Source organism: Rana temporaria, chromosome 2, assembly GCF_905171775.1.
Source record: "Rana temporaria chromosome 2, aRanTem1.1, whole genome shotgun sequence".
Lineage (NCBI taxonomy): Eukaryota > Metazoa > Chordata > Amphibia > Anura > Ranidae > Rana > Rana temporaria.
Window position 1 is genome coordinate 182,298,594 of NC_053490.1, and position 18,910 is coordinate 182,317,503.

General features: G+C 41.3%; 1 protein-coding gene across 1 annotated transcript in view; it reads right to left on the bottom strand.

Moving 5' to 3' along the window:
• The window catches only part of ABCC4 (ATP binding cassette subfamily C member 4), a 344,218-nt gene that overhangs the window by 239,811 nt on the left and 85,497 nt on the right, over positions 1 to 18,910 (bottom strand). The window contains exons 6-9 of the mRNA XM_040336098.1: positions 16,753 to 16,916; positions 13,267 to 13,392; positions 10,458 to 10,707; positions 5,065 to 5,172 (exon numbers count right to left, since the gene is read on the bottom strand). Coding sequence (XP_040192032.1) covers positions 5,065 to 5,172; positions 10,458 to 10,707; positions 13,267 to 13,392; positions 16,753 to 16,916 — 648 coding nt within the window. The remainder of the gene's footprint in view (positions 1 to 5,064; positions 5,173 to 10,457; positions 10,708 to 13,266; positions 13,393 to 16,752; positions 16,917 to 18,910) is intronic.

Below are 18,910 nucleotides of genomic sequence, written 5' to 3' on the forward strand. Positions count from 1 at the left end.
CTGGAAAAGCCGCAGATCGGCTTTTCCTCACTCGCGTCCCATAGACGCGAGCAGAGGAGAGCTGATCGACTGCTCTCCTGACAGGGGGGGTTTGTGCTGATAGTTTATTAGCGCAGCCCCCACTCGGATCACCGCACAGGACCACCAGCATGCCACCCAGGACCACCAGGGATGGGCATCCACACTGGACCACCAGGTATGCCCCCTAGACCACCAGGGAATGCCAATCGGTGCCAAGGTAGCTGCCAATCAATGCCCAGGCAGCTGCCAACCAGTGCCCATTCAAAATCCCTGCCAGTGCCACCAGGGATACCTATCAGTGCCATGTATCGATGCCACCCATAAGTACCCACCATTGCAGCCTTTCAGTGCCGCCTATCAGTGCCACCCATGAATGCCCATCAGTGCCGCCTATCAATGCCCATCAGTGCCGCCTATCAGTGCCACCCAACAGTGCAGCCTACCAGTGCCCATCAATGCCGCATTCTAGTGCCCATCGTCAGTGCCACCCCATTGGTCCTGCCATATCAGTGCCCATCAGTGAAGGAAAAAATTTACTTATTTACAAAATTTTAGAACAGAAAAAAAAAAGAAAAACTATTTTTTTTTTCGAAATTTCCGGTCTTTTTTTATTTGTATAGCAAACAATAACCACCAAAAAAAGCTCTATTTGTGGGAACAAAATGATAAAAATTCTGTTTGGGTACAGTGTAGCATGACCGCGCAATTGTCAAACAGCGACAGTGCAGAAAGCTGAAAATTGGCTTGGGCAGGAAGAGGGCGAAAGTGCCTGGTATGGAAGTGGTTAAAGGTAAATATTAAGGGGCCACTTAAGTGATTTGGCAACAGGTGGCGGGCCACAATGCAATATAAACGAGCCCTTTCTCTCCTAAGCCACCTATATGACCCCTTTCACATGGGGGTGGAATCTGCTTGCTCAGCAGGGGATCTGTCCGCTGCTCTATGGGCCCTCCAATCCTCTAGACTGAGAGGAATGAATTGCCTTCCTTTTTAAGCAAATCTGATTGGAGGTAGGCAGGATGAAATGGACACAAGGGGAATGGAAGGTCTGTTTGGGTTTGAAGGCGGACTTAATCATACGTATTGTGCGAAAGTGGCAGTGCACCTACGGCATTTCCTGGGGGTTAGCTGTTATCTTGGAGGTGTGGTGCATTGTCTAAAAGCGAACCAAAAATCCTGCCTTCAGTTGTTTGGGTGCACTTTCAGAAAGTGCACCAAACTTGCAGGATATAATAGAAGTCTATGGATCAGTGCAGCTAAGGCTGGGTTCACACTACGGTTTTCCCGTCCGTCAGCCGCATACGATTTCAGTATTGAAAACGTACGGGCACGGACGGGAAAACGTATAGATAGACAATGCATTGCAAATCGTATGCACTCAGATGCATCCGGGTGCGTACGATTTGCTGGCAAAACGTTTTTTAAACGTACGCAAAACCGTGTTCAACCACGGTTTTGCGGTCGTTTTTAAAACAGTATGGCAACCGCATACGTTTTCCTTTAACATTAATGTCAATGGAAAACGCACATATGTGCGGTTCCATACGTTCCCGTCTGTTTCAGCCGCATACGGTTTTTCATATAAATCGTATGCGGCTGACGCACGGGAAAACCGTAGTGTGAACCCAGCCTAACCCGAAGGAAAACCGCAGGTGCACTGAACTGCACCTGCAGATCACTGTAAAAGCAGCCTAATAACCCTTCTTTAAAAGTGCTAACATGCATATGTTATTTAATAATGCCAATGTTATTTAATAAATAATATGCCCATTGCAAAATTAACGGACCTTTTTCAGCTTCTGCCAGCATCACTAGGTTCCTGTTCCAGACAGAGTGATACCAAATGCAGTAGAAGCCGGCACTAGAGAGGAAGCATCGGCTTATATAGCTCTGCTCCTTCCGCAGTTACTTGTTACCCGTGTTCCTTCCACGCTGATGCGCAGGGATAGCAAGTCAGCATCTTACTGGTAACTGTTTTCACGACAGCTACATGAGAGATGATTGGCTCGGCTCTGCAGTGGTTACTAAACTACTTTCCAACGTCCATCTTACCACCTGCCCTCTGGACCCCGTTCCCTCGCAAATGCTACGTTCATCCTCCGGCTCTATTCTACACTCTCTAACCCATAACATCAGTCTCTCCCTCTTTTCTAACATCTTCCCCAACTCTCTAAAACATGCACTTGTCAGCCCCATACTTAAAAAGCCCTCACTGGACCAATCCAATCTTAACAACCTACACCCCATCTCCTTGCTCCCCTTCTTATTCAAACTCCTTGAACGTCTGGTCTACAACCGATTGAGCAACCACCTTGCTGATAATAGCCTTCTTGATCCCCTTCGATTTCGTCCTCAACACTCCACAGAAACTGCTCTCCTAAAACAACGGATCTACTAACGGCCAAAACCAATGGACACTATTCTGTACTCCTATTCCTGGACCTCTCTACTGCCTTTGATATGGTTGACCACCCCCCTGCTCCTCAAAAAAAACACACCTTTGTTCTCCGTGACTGTACTCGCTGGTTCTCTTCATACTTATCCAACCGCATCTTTAGTTTTGCTTACAATTCTACTCTCTGTTGGGGTCCTAGGTTCTGTTCTTGGACCTCTCCTATTTTTCAATCTACACCTCCTCCCTGAATCAGCCGATAACCTCCCATGGTTTCCAATAACGCCTTTATGCTGGCGATACCCAAATCTATTTCTCTACCCCTCAGCTCACTCCTTCAGTCTTCTCACGCATCACTAATTTACTATCAGATATATCAGTCTGGATGTCACACCACTTTTCTCAAACTTAAAGCGAGTGTTCACCCAAAAAAAAAAATTCTAACATTACATCCAGCATACGAACGACATTTACAGTATGCAGGTCTTTTTTTTCCGCCGTACATACCGATATAGTGTGATTTTCTCAAAATACTAACAACTACTTACAAAGCCATCCACAACTCTGCCCCCAGCTACATCACTGACCTAGTTTGGTTTTATCAAAGTGTAATTGATCAGTGAGTCTAGACTGCATTCTTACAAGAAAAGCATTGGCTGCAGAGGGGTCAGTGAGAAAAACCTATGTAAGAGATCTCAAACGTTCTTCCGTCTGTTGAAGTACAATCTTGGAGGAGGCCTTGTGCCTATTAATACATGAGGAAAGGATTGTGAGGGCATGTTGTGTAAAGGATTCCCACACCACCCTGACCGACGCAGACCCCTGATTGGTGTGAGAAAAGTAAACCTATTCTCGTTAGATACTCTCCAGGTCCGACATGGTGGTAAGCCAGAAAGGATTCGGCTTCCATATACAGACCGTGGGGGGAGCAGGCAAACGTAGTGAAGCCCAGTATGGGGAGTGGTCACTGGTCAGACTGTCTTTTTTTATTTATGGCGCAAAAAATTTAAACCGCAGAGGTGATCAAATACCACCAAAAAGAAAGCTCCAGTTGTGGGGAAAAAAAGGACATAAATTTTGTTGGGTCGCACGACCACGCAATTGTCGGTTAAAGCAACGCACTGCCGTATTGCAAAAAATGGCCTAGTCATTAAGGGGGTAAATCCTTCCGGGTGTGAAATGATTAAGGTATCAAAGTACGTGATACCAGCAGTATAAATGAATATAAATACGTGAATTATGCCACAGAGGTGATAATCTTTCAAAGGTGGCCAGTCTGTTGAGCATAAGCCATCATGCACTGTGTTAAGTCCAGGGTGCATACAAAAATAAATGTGTTTAATATATACATAAAAAAACATAAATTACTCTATGGAATAAAATGCATGGTGCCTACAATAGTCAAAAATATATCCTATGTGAGCATGAAAGAAAAAATAAAAAAAAACACAGTTCATAAATCCATAAATATATAAAGTCCTAAATAAGCCAGTGCTTATATATTGGTGCGGCATCCAAATGCTAACAGCATCCTCAGTTTAGGTACACTTGTCTCCCCCTCCTCTCATCGGTCTTCTGTCTCTGCAGGCTAATGCGCAAAGTAAGCGGACAAAGGCAAGCCTCACAGTGTAAATCCATGTGTGTTTTTTGTTTGTTTTTATTGAAAGCTTGAAAATTACACTTACATTTAGACAGTGTATAATAGATCAGTCATGCAATGCAATACATCCAGGACGCAACGTGTTCCACGAACTAAAACCGGAAGTGACATGGTTACGCCAGAAGCTTTGCCCTATGTGTTTCGTCAGAATGACAGGAGCGGCACCATCATGCTTCACCCTCTAGTGCTTAGAGTATGCGAATGTGCGTGTGACTTTTTTCATTAGCTTTTTTTAATCAGCTAATGCATTTGCAGTGTTCTAATAATGAAAGTTGCACTATCAGCACCCCTTCAAAATTAAGTAACCCTTTGGGAGTGAGTATCTTAACAAAAATTCGATTTTTGCTGCAGAGAAGACATAAAATCTGATTTGTATCTTAGTGCGGACTTCTGGGAAAATCAGCGATCCAATCACACAAGCAGGAAATTACATTTATGGGGACGCTACCTACACCAACTGTGTACAGAAGGCTTCAAGGTTGCCATATTTGCTTTGAAATTTATTTTATATACACAATTTTTTTATTTGCAATATTTTTTCCCACAAAAGTTTACTTTTAAGGCTGCAATCCAGGCAAACTGCTGGATATCAGATTTACAGGCTCACAATGGTCAAACTTTCTCAAGACGCTGTAAACTAATAGCATTCAATAAAAGGATTAAATGATGTGACTGTACTGAAGGCCATTCTTCAAAATGAAATCATACTGCAATTACACAAGAGATTTATCATTATAAACAGCATGTTCCAGCAAGAAACCAGCACCTGAAGCCTCACCCATCTAATTGCATCTATTATTGACATGCAGTGTATACTTCGTTCTCACTGTGACCTCCTTATAAGAAAACAGTACACACATTGCATCAGTCCCCACATTACAGGCCTCAAATAAAAGCTCTCACTACTTGTAACTTGAGATGAGAGATTTTCTCATTATATCTGGACAAATTTATTGTGAAAGGTACACATCAATGTTCTTTAAACTCTTACCTTGTCCCAGTAACAGGTTAGATCTTGAATTTGTACCAGCAGGTCTTCCTCATTTTCCTCTGGTTGGTATACAGCTGGTTTTGAAACCTCATCAAGCAACAAAAAGTTCTAAAAGTGAATGAACCAATAAAATTAGGGACCCACAGTAAATTATCCTATTTTAATAAAACAGAGGAACACAAATAATAAAGTTTCATTAAACCCATATGATTAAAAAATATGAATACTGTATTACATGCTGTTCATATTAACTCCGTCACTATGAGATTCACTTTCTGTATTCTGTAAAAAAAATCTGTTTGATTCTGCCGTTCTCTGCATCCCCCTGTCTATGCCCCTACTGCAATTCGGGATTTTGCAAAGCAGTGTTGGCAGCTAGTGTGCATGATTATTTTTCAGTGTGGTTCTATGCTAAACATTTTTCTCCTTTATCACATCTGAGCAGCCCGTGAGTCTATCCAGTCACACATGTGGGCATATACACAGTGGTAAAGGACAGCCCACTCCCTCCCTCCCTCCCTCATTCTCCATGCCCACTAACCAGCTAAACACAATAGGGTTGAAATATTACATCTTGATTGATGGAGGCTTCACCTCCCTTTTATTCAAAACACAGGCTGGAGCCGGTGACACAGCCTGTAATTGGCAGAAATCCACTCACATCATGGTATTGCCAAAAAATAATAAAGATTTGATTTCAAACATATATTTGCGAGACCATTTAAATTAGTTTATTCACTCTGTATTCCAAATGCAGATTTTTTTCGAATTTGAACATGAGACCAGCAGTAGAGAACTAGAAGCTCCTCCTACCAGTTTCCCTGCAGACAGACTGGGGAAGAGCTGGGATATGTGACAGCTGTGTGTCGATTAGGAAAGAAGGTACCTGAATTTGTTTATTACAAACAATTAGGCCGCGTACACACGATCAGTCTAAACCGATGAAAACGGACTGAAGGACCGTTTCATCGGTCCAAACCGACCGTGTGTGGGCCCCATCGGTCAGTTATCCTTCGGTCCAAAAATTTAGAACTTGCTTTAAAATTCAACCGATGGACGCCTAACCGATAGGTCAAAACCGATAGTTAGTACGCAAAAGCATCGGTTAAAAACACGCGCATGCTCAGAATCAAGTCGACGCATGCTTGGAAGCATTGAACTTCATTTTTCTCTGCACGTCGTTGTGTTTTACGTCACCGAGTTGGACTCGATCGTTTTTTTAACTGATGGTGTGTAGGCACATCAGACCATCAGTCAGCTTCATCGGTTAAGCGATGAAACGGTCCTTCAGTCCGTTCTCATCGGATGGACTGATCATGTGTACAGGGCTTTACATGGCCATCATCCATATACAGACATAGAAGGGACAATGTAAATCACATAGTATCACTTTAAGACAGCTAGCTAAATCTGCTATGAGAGAAACATGAAAACTACCACATAAACCCCCCTGTAAGTAGATCTGTTGCTGTCTGCGTCCTGTTCCTATCATGTCCTGGAGTCCTAACAAGAATTGAGAAGCAATCTTTACAAAGTGAGGGGAAGTTCCCTTCTAAACGGTTGTCATAAGAATGAAGGACTTCATTGGAAGCATTCCCCTCACCACTTGTCCTATTCAAATTCATTAATTATTTTATTGTATTAGATGACAGTAAAGAGATGATTTAAGAATCAAAAGTAAAATAAACCAGTTAGGCTACAAGATTTCTCTGTAAGGTATTTGCTGTCCATCTTAGGACACCAGCAAAAAACTGAGACTCAGAGTGGGGTAGGGTAAGCCAGTAAACCGCAGAGACAAATAATGGTCTGGCTGCCAGTTAAGATGTGGACCTATGGATGGAGGCTTTATCCCACCCAAAGCTCAAAAAAATCTCATGCCTCCAGGGCCCAGAATAGCACTTATTAGGATCTGAAAATACAAATTCTGTTTTCTCCATTACAGACACAAATCCTGGAGCCATGTGCCATCTGTAAGTGAAAAACCTGGGTGACAAATACACTGCTTACAACCCTGCCACTCAGTTTCCACATATAATTTTTACTTTTCTGCTGGTGTCTCCTCCAAGACAGCAAATCATTGCTTTGCACAGAATCACATGATCCCTCATCCGCCAATCGCTCATTAAACAGGCAGAACGGCAGTCTGCCTATGTAAACAAGGCAGACTGACGTTCTGTCAGTACAGAAGGCATAGATCCTGTGTTCCTGCAAAGCAGGGACATGGATCCACGTCTTCTCCCTGTAAAAGCACCTCCCACACAGTAGAAAAAACACAAGCTAGGAACATAGTTAACCCTTTAAACGTCCCTGATGTTAACCCCTTCCAAGCCAGTGTCAGTACAGTGAATTATTTTAGCACTGATCACTGTATTATTGTCACTGCTTCCCAAAAAAAGTGTCAATATAATAATAAATATATACAAATTCCATAAATATATTCTATAGTTTGCAGACACTATAAAACAGTACTGAGATTTTGTTTTACCAAAAATATAAAAATATGCAGCAGTATACATATTGGCCTAAATTGATTAAGACATTTATTTTTTATTTACATTTTGTTTATTGGATATGTTTTATAGCAGAAAGTAAAAAATTATGTTTTTTGTTTTTTTACATTGTCAGTCTTTTTTTGTTTATAGTTCAAAAAATAAAAACCACAGAAGTGATCTATTTGTGGGGAAAAAAAAAGGACATAAGTTGTATTGGGTACATCGTTGCATGACCACGCAATTTTCAGTTAAAATAATGCAGTGCTGTATCGCAAAGAATGGCCTGATCATAAAGGGGGGTAAATCTTCCAAAGCAGTTAATTTAAGGGAGGGGCGAGCACGACACTCCACACCAGGGAGAAAGCCTTGCATTACTGTGTGTAGTTACAGACAGAAGAACAGGAAGTGAGCATTTCTCAGACGAAATAAGGACATTTAAAAGCAAAATGGAAGGATGAGATAAGTGAAGGAGGACTGCACTAAGGTAAAGGAAGCTATTTAGGGAAAAAGTTTTTTTACCTTTACAACCCCTTTAAAGTATTTTAGTTTTACCATGGCAGAACCTCTTATTTTGTTAGAAATGTTTAACCTACATATGTCGATGCCCAATTCCAAAATGAGTAAAAAGGTTAATCTGGGACAGGCTCTTATAAATGTTTTATATATTACCTTGGCACATAAAAGAGATTAGTCAATTATTATTTTTATCACCTGAGCCTTGAAGTCACTAGATTCGTCTCTTTTGTGTATTAGTCTTACTTGGTGACTTTCTGAATTTCTGATATACGAATATTAGCATAGTATATTTTTCTGTACATGGACCACTTAAAGTGTAACTAAAGGCAAACAAAACTTTTTTATTAATTTTGGATAGAGTAAAGCCTAGTATACACTAGTAGTTTTTTCATTCAACCCAGCAGGGCTGAACAAAAAAAAAAAAAAAACCTGAGAGCTCAGCTTTTGCCTTTCGTTACACTTTACCAACTTACAATCATTTTTTATGTAGTTGTTCAGATGCATTGATCTTTTTCATCTATTTCTGGAAGGCTAGATTTTTTGCTATTTATACATGTCGTTTTTTGTTGTACTTTTATGGTTCTAGACACGGTGTTATGCTTTTACCATGTATGCATTGAAGATATTCTTAAGCCATGTATTTCAAATAAATTAAATAGTGCACCCTAATAAAATAAACCGTGTTTACCTAGTACCTCCTGAAATCAGTCACCCTTTATAGAGTACCCATCAAGTGTGTACTGCCAACAATAAAAATTGTGTTTAAATAAAATATATATTCAGGTTTGTTTTACAATTGGTTTATCATTTGTGAAAACTTAAAAACAGAAACTGAGGTGTAATGGGGTACACAAACTAGTATTGAAGGTCTACCACTAAAGTCAATGTCCGCTTGCGTTAAATAAAAAAAAAAAAAAAAAAACGACAATGCACACAACTAATTACAGGCAGCGAGACATTTCCCGGTTCACAGCTGCACAAACTGGGAAATGTCTCACTGCCTGTGATAGCCGTTTGCATTGTCGGCTTCCTGGCGGGATCAAGCACGTGGGATTTCGAACACGCCTGAGCCCATCTCTTGACCAGTAGCTGCACAGTGGGAACCTTGCTCTCTGTGGAGAAGTTATCTCTTGCCTCTGCATGAGTCAGAGAGAGAGCTTCCCAATCAGTGGGCTGTATGGGCTATGAGGATTGCAGAGCCATATGTTTTACTTAGTAGGTGTGTCAGACCTCTGCAATGAGATCGCGGTTTACCCAAAGAAAACAAGGGTCTCACTCTGCAGCATGCAAGCAGGACACAGGCTTTTCCCCTCTGGCTTGTTAAGTAAACAAATCGTCAGACTTTGCAAACCTTTTGAACCTGCACTGTATTTAGCAATTGAAAACTGAAATTGGCATTAACCACTTGCCTACTGGGCACTTTTACCCCCTTCCTGCCCAGGTCAATGTTCAACTTTCAGCGCCGTCATACTTTGAATGACAATTGCGCGGTCATGCAATACTGTACCTAAACAAAGTTTTTATATTTTTTTACACACAAATGGAGCTTTCTTTTGATGGTATTTAATCGCAGCTGGGTTTTTTATATTTTATTAAATTAAGGAATGAAGAGCAAAAAAAGAAAAACTTTAATAGTTTGATAAAAAATATAATGCCAACAGATAATTTCTCCTTTACGGATGTGCACTGATGAGGCTCGACTGATAGGCACCGATAGGCTGCATTGATAGGAACTTGAAAGATGGCACAGATGGGCAATGACAGGCAGCACTGGTAGGTGACACTGATGGGCACTGATAGGCAACACTGATCAGCGGCACCAATTGGCAGCACTGCACTGATAATCAGGACCCCGATTATCAGTGTAGATGTTCCTTTAAGAGAAGCCGGTTATCGGCTCTCTTCTCCTCATACTGTCAGCATGAGGAAGAGTGCGGATAACTGGCTTCTGTTGACATCCGTGGTCAGTTGTGACTGGACAGCCAGTCCCCAGCACAGAATGCTCCCTCTGTCGCTGTCATTAGTTGCTAGAACAGCTGGCATCCTAGCAACCAATGATGTCATGTGTGCCCTGCATCTTGTTTCACTTCCCAGCTCCCACCCTCTGCATGCTTGGCTATAGTTGGCCATACATTAAACCATTTTCTTATTCAATTTCCATTAGATTGACCTTCAAATATGAAGTAACAAGGCCTGCCTGATTGCATAAACGTGTTGAGGTTTGACCTCATATTACATTCTATTTAACGAAGGAGACATTTGCAGGCAACAGTAAGACAGCTGAGTCAGCATACAAAAAAAAAAAAAACTTTGTCCACCCAACTATATAGCAATGAAGGAAGTGAAGCCAAGAATTATACGTCTAAAAAATTTTCACACACATACCTTAATCCTCCTTATGCTGACTTTGGCCTCAGATACCCTCTCAATAGCTGAGGGGAAGAAGAGAGTGACAGTGAGTCTCACTGCACTATAAAGGGACACTGCAACAAACACTCGACTGGCTGTGATAACATTGCCAAGCAGAACATACGTGGTGAAAGTTACAAACACGATGATTTTGCTTGCAACAAAGAAAGAGGCCAAGTTGAGTCCACGCAGATAAGAGCTTAGAAGGACTTTGGAAATCTCCTTCCTATAATAAAATCAAGAAAAGCAAACAGAATACATTTAGAAACACGCACATCAATTAAGAGAAGAAAGCGTACCCTTTAAAAATACTCTAATAATATACCTTACTACATCAGATACATGATGGCAACATGAATCATACAGAAATTATCAAACTACAAAGAATAAAAAGAGGACAACAAATGTATGCGTTGCCCTTATGAACTATTAAGGAGCTCAATGTATAACAACCTCTGAAAAATGACAATTGTAAGCTGATTAGCTCCTACATGCAGCACAGATACCGGAACATGGAGCACATGCAGATTCCCTAGGTTATTTTTATGGTACAATGAAAATCAAAGATAACACCTGATTGGTGGCTTTAGACAATAAAGTCCCTCTAAAAATCACAGATTTAACCACTTAAGCCCGGACCATTTTGCTGGTCAAAGACCGGGCCACTTTTTGCGAATTCAGCACGGTGTCTCTAACTGACAATTGCGCGGTCTTGAGACGTGGCTTCCAAACAAAATTGATGTCCCTTTTTCCCCACAATTAGAGCTTTCTTTTGGTGGTATTTGATCACCTCTGGGGTTTTTATTTTTTGCGCTATAAACAAAAATAGGGCGACAATTTTGAAAAAAAAAATTCAATATTTTTTACTTTTTGCTATAATATCCCCCAAAAATATATAAAAATAATATTTTTTTTTCCTCAGTTTAGGCCGATACGTAGTCGACATATTTTTGTTAAAAAAAAAAAAAAAATTGCAATAAGCATTTATTGATTGGTTTGCACAAAAGTTATAGCGTTTACAAAATAGGGGATAGTTTTATGGCATTTTTATCAATAATTTTTTTATACTAGTAATGGCGGCGATCAGCGATTTTTATCGTAACTGCAACATTATGGCGGACACATTGGACACTTTTGACACATTTTTGGAACCATTGTCATTTTTACAGCGATCAGTGCTATAAAAATGCACTGATAACTGTGAAAATGACACTGGCAGTGAAGGGGTTAACCACTAGGTGGCGATGTAGGGGTTAAGTGTGCCCTAGTGAGTGCTTCTTACTGTAGGGGGGATGGGCTGTGTGTGACAAGATAGTGATCACCGCTTCCAAATACAGGAAGCAGTGATTACTGTCATTGTCACTAGGCAGAGCGGGGAGATGCTTGTTTACATGAGCATCTCCACGTTCTTCCTCACCGTGAGACGATCGCGGGTATCCCAGCAATGATCAAGTGCGCGGGACCTGCTTTTTGTCTCGCGGTGCGGGCGAGTCCGCAATGCTGCTTCCTTAACCATTTAAGACCCGGACCTTTATGCAGGTAAAGGACCTGGCCAGTTTTTGCGATTCAGCACTGCGTCACTTTAACTGACAATTGCGCGGTCGTGCGATGTGGCTACCAAACAAAATTGGCGTCCTTTTTTTCCCACAAATAGAGCTTTCTTTTGGTGGTATTTGATCACCTCTGCGGTTTTTATTTTTTGCGCTATAAACAAAAATAGAGCGACAATTTTGAAAAAAAAAAAAAAAAAAAAATTTTTTTTACTTTTTGCTATAATAAATATCCCCAAAAAAGATATCATTTTTTTTTTTCTCAGTTTAGGCCGATACGTATTCTTCTACCTATTTTTGGTAAAAAAAAAAATGTAAAAAAATCGCAATAAGCGTTTATCGATTGGCTTGTGCAAAATTTATAGCGTTTACAAAATAGGAGATCGTTTTATTGCATTTTTATTAATATTTTTTTTTTACTACGAATGGTGGCGATCAGCGATTTTTTCGTGACCGTGACATTATGGCGGACACATCGGACAATTTTGACACATTTTTGGGACCATTGTCATTTTCACAGCAAAAAATGCAATAAAAATGCATGGTTTACTGTGAAAATGACAATTGCAGTTTGGGAGTTAACCACTAGGGGGGCGCTGAAGGGGTTAAGTGTGACCTCATATGTGTTTCTAACTGTAGGGGGGCGGGGCTGGACGTGTGACGTCATTGATCGGGTTTCTCAATAACAGGAAACACACGATCAATGACAGCGCCACAGTGAAGAACGGGGACGCTGTGTTTACACAAAGCTCTCCTCGTTCTTCAGCTCCGGAGGACCGATCGCGGGACACTGGCAGCGATCGGGTCCGCGCGTACCCGCGGTCACGGAGTTTTGGTCTGGGTCGCGCGACCCCACGGCTGGGCTTAAAGGGCAACGTACAGGTAAGTGGATGTGCCCAGTCGTGCCATTCTGCTGGCGTGAAGGCGTCCTTAAGTGGTTAAAGGGGACGTACAGTTACATCCTTTTGCCCAGGAGTGCCATTCTGTCGACGTGTAAGTGCATGCGGTGGTCGGCAAGTGGTTAAATAAGAAATTGTGTCAGGCAAAGTGTAAAGAGACAAATGTATTTTGGACTTATAGATGATATAACTAACTTGAACAACGTGATCTATGACTCGGACAGAAGAAAAAAGGTAGAGCAGAAACAAAAGTAGAAAACCTGGTAACTAAAACACGACATAAAAATAAAAGTGAAGGTGCTATGAAATAATACTTTAAAGGTCAAAGTAACTTACTTTCTATTTTCATTTACAAGTTCTGTAAATGGCTGTTCCCAAGCATACATCTTAATTATTCTCATTCCAGATATTACTTCATTCATGGTTCGGATTCTGATGTCGGTGATGGCTGCTGTCTTGCCCCTGGGAATGGAGGTAGACAAGATGAAAAAGTAGTACAAGTCCATACAAAAGACCAACACCACACTTGTGAATGCTGTACTCTGTCTAAGCCTAAGCATAGCTTATTTAAAGTGGTTCTTAACCACTTGCTTACTGGGCACATATACCCCCCTCCTGCCCAGGTGAAATTTCAGCTTCCGGCACTGCGTTTTAACTGACAATTGCGCGGTCGTGCGACGTGGCTCCGAAACAAAATTGACGTCCTTTTTTCCCCACAAGTAGAGCTTTCTTTTGGTGGTATTTGATCGCCTGTGCGGTTTTTATTTTTTGCGCTATAAACCAAAAAGTGCGACAATTTTGAAAAAAAAATACAATATTTTTTACTTGTTGCTATAATAAATAGCCCAATAAAAAAAAAAAAACCCTTTTTTTTTTCTCAGTTTAAGCCGATACGTATTCTTCTACATATTTTTGGTAAAAAAAAAAAAAATCAAATCGCAATAAGCGCAAAAGTTATAGCACCTACAAAATAGGGGACAGAATTATTATTTTTTTTTTTACTAGAAATTGCGGCGATCTGCGATTTTTATTGGGACTGCGACGTTATGGCGGACACTTGACACATTTTTGGCGCCATTCACATTTATACTGCGATCAGTGCTATAAATATGCACCAATTACAGTATAAATGTGACTGGCATTGAAGGGGTTAACACTAGGGGGTGAGGAAGGGGTTAAATATGTTCCCTATATAGTGTTCTAACTGTAAGTGGGGGGGGTGACTGGGGTGTCCAAGGGACACGGCCAACACAGAAGTTCCCCACTGCGCGCTCTGGAGCGCGCGTGGGGAACGCCCAAAGGGGCAGACGTCAATTGACGTCTAGTTGGATTTTGAGATCCGCGCTGTAGCCGTCATTTGAATATTGCGCGGGTCTCAGGAGGTTAAGGCTAAAGTTTTTTTTACCATTCTCTGCATTAAGCTAAAAAACCTTCTGAGTGCAGCTCCTCCAGCACCCCCTTATACTTACCTGAGCCCGATTTTGATCCAGCAATTTGCATAAGAGCAGCGACTCTCTCAGCTTTCTCCCTCTCCACAGGCTCAGACACAGCAGTGGGAGCCAGTGGCAATCACAGCCAATGAAGAGAGAGCAGGGGCAGGGCCAAGTCACGCTCTGTCTGTGGAAATACAGAGCCGGCTCTGGAGCAAATCTGCACGAGTACCCCATAGTAAGTGGATTGCTATGGTAAAGACAAACCCTTATTTCAAACTGTTATGTCAATTAAATCATGGGTCTTCCAACTATGGCCCTCCAGTTGTTCAGGAACTACAATTCCCATCATGCCTAGTCATGTCTGTGAATGTCAGTGTGTTACAATGCCTCATGGGATGTGTAGTTCCGCAACAGCTGGAGGGCCGTAGTTTGAGGATCCCTGAATTAAATTATAAATACAAGGCAATACGTATTTAGTAAATTTGTCTACTAGATTTTTTTTTAAAAGCTCTAATGGTAAAATTCACACCAGATGCGGTGGGACTGCGTTGGGCGCTATTTCAGTGCAGTCCCACTGTATGAACAAGAATGCCTTGTGCCCAGTTCACCTCACTGCACTGTGTTGCATTGGTGTGCGGGCACGGTGTGCTGTGAAAAAGTTTTGCAGTACTTTTTATCAGCATAGTGCGAGGAAATCCACTTACACCACATGACTGACCATTGAAATGTATAAGATGTACAAGATGTCTGTGTGACATCCCATTAAAGTTAGTAAAAAAAAAAAAGTGCTTCATTACTGTACAGAGCTCAGTCGGATCGCACTGCACACCAGCCACTGTTCTACAATGTGGCGGCTGCTGTGAACCAGCCCTAAGGGAAGGAGGAGTAGAGATGGTTTATTTAGCAAAATGATTGTTCATTGAGCTTTTGAGATGCGTTTGTCATGCATTTACATAGACTTGTGAAAAGTAAATCACAAACCCAATCTAAATCTGGCCATATATGGAATGAAATTCGGCCATATTCGGCAGGAATTGGGCAAATTTCAATCCATCTCTAATCTTTCCCATTCTAACTTCTCATGAGAGATCCTGCTGGAAAATTTCCATTCGATCAGCGCTTCGATCAGTGTATTGTGACGGCAGGAGAGTCCTGCTGCCGGAACACATTGACAGAGAAATTAGGATTTCTGCATCCACATTGGGAGCAGACAAACTGTCTGACAGGTTTTAGCTGTTAGTGAAAAGCCTTGATAACAAAATACGTATTTGTGAAGAATCATCTACTGAAGAAAAGTATGGAGTGAAGGCAAGTAAAAATATAAAACCTTACATTACCTCTGTTGCTCAGACTAACCAAGCTTGAGCTTCCATGCATAGCTCATAGAGGTGGACATCAGTAAACAGTATGCCCTAATATACATGGGCGTACATTAGGGCATGCGGCTGTATATAGTACATTTTGCCTCTTGCTGCGGTCAGTGGTGTATTTAGGTTTTGTGCTGCCCTAGGCCTGACGAAACTCTTGCACCCCCTAATTTAAATCTGACCCACCCCTTCCCTGTCAAGGCCACACCCCCATTTAAGATCCGCCCTGACATTTTCCAGTGGGGACACTAGTTTTGAGGACCTAGGGGGGCACTAAAGTCCCTGAATTTGCAGGGATTTACTCTGACTTCCTGTTTTGCTATGGAGCCCGTCAGCTGACTTTTTGACAGTTTTTAGCTTCCCGACAAGGCATCCGTCTCTCTATAGCTGAGAACTCAGGTGGGAGATCCACTGTTATGATAGGACAGTCAAAACTAGAAGCGATGCAAAGCCCCCCCCCCCCCCGCCCCGAGTTGCGGAACACCGCCCGCCCACACAACAACCCATTGGTTGGGGTCTACCGCCCTAGCCTCCTCCATGTGTATGGGCTGTCCCTTCCCCCCAGATGGTGGCCCTGCCAGTATTATACCGGCAGTAGTGCGGCCGCTTTATGGGGGCACTAGACTGATTTGCCTCCAGGCCCAGTCCGCCCCAAGAGTGGCACTACACTAAAAGCATAGCGCAAGCCACTGGGACTCTTTTCGTGCTGCCCTAGGCCTGGGCCTTGTTGGCATAGGCCAGGATACAGCATTGGCTGCGGTGCCAAGTAACCACAGTTGCAGTGTAATTGTGCCCACCAACATAGATAATAGACTATGCTGTGTGAAGCTATACACACACACACATTCTATAACTGCTGGAAATTGCATTTATATGTACACAGTATGGGTATTTTTTTCAAATAGTAAGTTTTCAAAATTTACATATTTTACTCTACATGGTTATACACCCCAAATGTACGACGCATGTGCAAGAGCCCTAAAGATGACAACAAGCTTAAAAAAAAATAAAAAATATGTTACCTCAATGAAGTAAAGAGTTTTCCAAGACAAGTTTGCAGAGGCATCAGGATTATCAGCACTGCCATTCCAGCCATACAGGAGGGCCCAATCTCTAACCAAAGAAGAACTGTAACTGCAATGGCCTGCAAGGGTCCAGCCCATAAAAAGTGCAAGAATATGGTCACCTGCAAAATAATGATTGAAAAGTATGCAAATGGGATGTTCACATTATATTTCATAAAGAGGTTTTAACAAAACCCAAACCTCATATCAGTATGACAAGTTACTACTCAGTATAAGGACCTGTTCACACCTCTGTGTTGTATTAATGCACTGAAAAAAAGGCGTTTCAAAATACTCTTAGATGGGCATCTTAGCCAACACAATATACAGGGATATGGGAAATGGTAGAGACATGAACACACACCCAAACGTTGAACTTGTGTCTTTATTCAACCTTACCAACTATGTTTACTGTGTCTTGTTGCAAATGCACAGCAATGCATGTACTGCCATTTATTTTGAATAGAACTCCAAAACACTAGCACAACGCATAAAATGAAATGTACCACAGATGTGATCAATCTGTGCGGTATGGAGTGCCGCTTTAAGAAAGTGTTCCATACAGCATCTTTGGTGAAATACGGTCTCCTCAAAACAAATTAACTTCTTGTATCAGCCTGCCACCATGTACATAAAATAACTGAGTACTAAGATTTGTAGGTAAAGTTGATCCAGGGTAAATCCGATTGCCTCTCGGGGATCAGGAAGGAATTTTTTCCCCTGCTGTAGCAAATTGGATCATGCTCTGCTGGGGTTTTTTGCCTTCCTCTGGATCAACTGTGGGTATGGAGTTGGGTGTATGGGATTGTATTGTGTTTTTTATTTTGTTTGTTTATTTTTTTGAGGTTGAACTGGATGGACTTGTGTCTTTTTTCAACCTGACTAACTATGTAACTATGTAACTATGTAACTATATATACATAGACTTCCACATACAGTTCATTTTTTTAACATGTATGGTATACAAAACAGCTCTATCAGAAGGTGCACAACTATACACCTGCAAATAAAGCAGAGGATGTGAAAGCCTGCTTAGGACAGCATTGCCTTAGGACCTGATCATCTGCCTCATCATAAAACATCTTCTATACAAAATCTAACTAGAACATGTTTCTAACATTTAAAGTTGAACTCGACCAAATCTTTAGGACTTTTTTTATTTTTAGGAACTGTGGAGAAGGTTTGAAATCTGGGACAGGACGTGTTGGGAACCTCCATGACGGTGATACAGACAGCAATAAAAATCCTTTTAAATACTGTATATCAAGTCCGGGGGCCACTGTCTTGTTTTATCGACAACATATTTCAGGCCACACACAATATTTTTAAACCAGATTCTGTTAAAGAGGTTGCAAAAAAAAAAAAAAAAAAAAGTTTTAAAAGGACATTCACACTTATATCAAATTGCATATCACCATAGCAAATAAATAAATGAATAAATAAAATACATACATCTTCATTTAAAAATTCTAAAAGATACATTTTGAGATACGTCATTTCCGATCAGCTGGAACACAGGTGGAGTGCAAACCGGCGATTCCGATACAATACATGCTGATCCCTGTCTTCTTTGATGCAAGTGCAATACAACCTTCTTTTTTATTATTTGAAATACTGTACCACAAGTGTTCTTTCCTCTCCCTCTCTATATGGCAACACTGGAGCTTTTAATACGCTATCTATATATATAAATAAATATATATATATATAATGGATGGTAGCAGCGGTTTGAATTTATTCCTGTGACCTCATGTATGACATCTTGGATTTCCCCATATGAGTAATTTGACCCCCTGTAATAGTTAAGCCACTTTGTTGTCTCAACATAACTCTCTCCCCATGTACATGCTTTGCCCCTGTGTACATGCTTTATAAATATAATTCCGTTGTATATACCTTATTATAGAGCGCCTCTCGATGCTTATGTGACTGGCTGCCTCTCCCGATCTGACTGCTACAGGGGGAAGGACCGAGAATCCCCCACAGACATCATTCTCTACCTTATTAGAAAGGTCACTTTCTCTAATAAGGTAGAGAACAGAATTTTATTTATTTATAAAGCACACACTCTGGAGATTTTGTCAGATTTTGTCAGGGCTCAGTAGCCATGATAAAC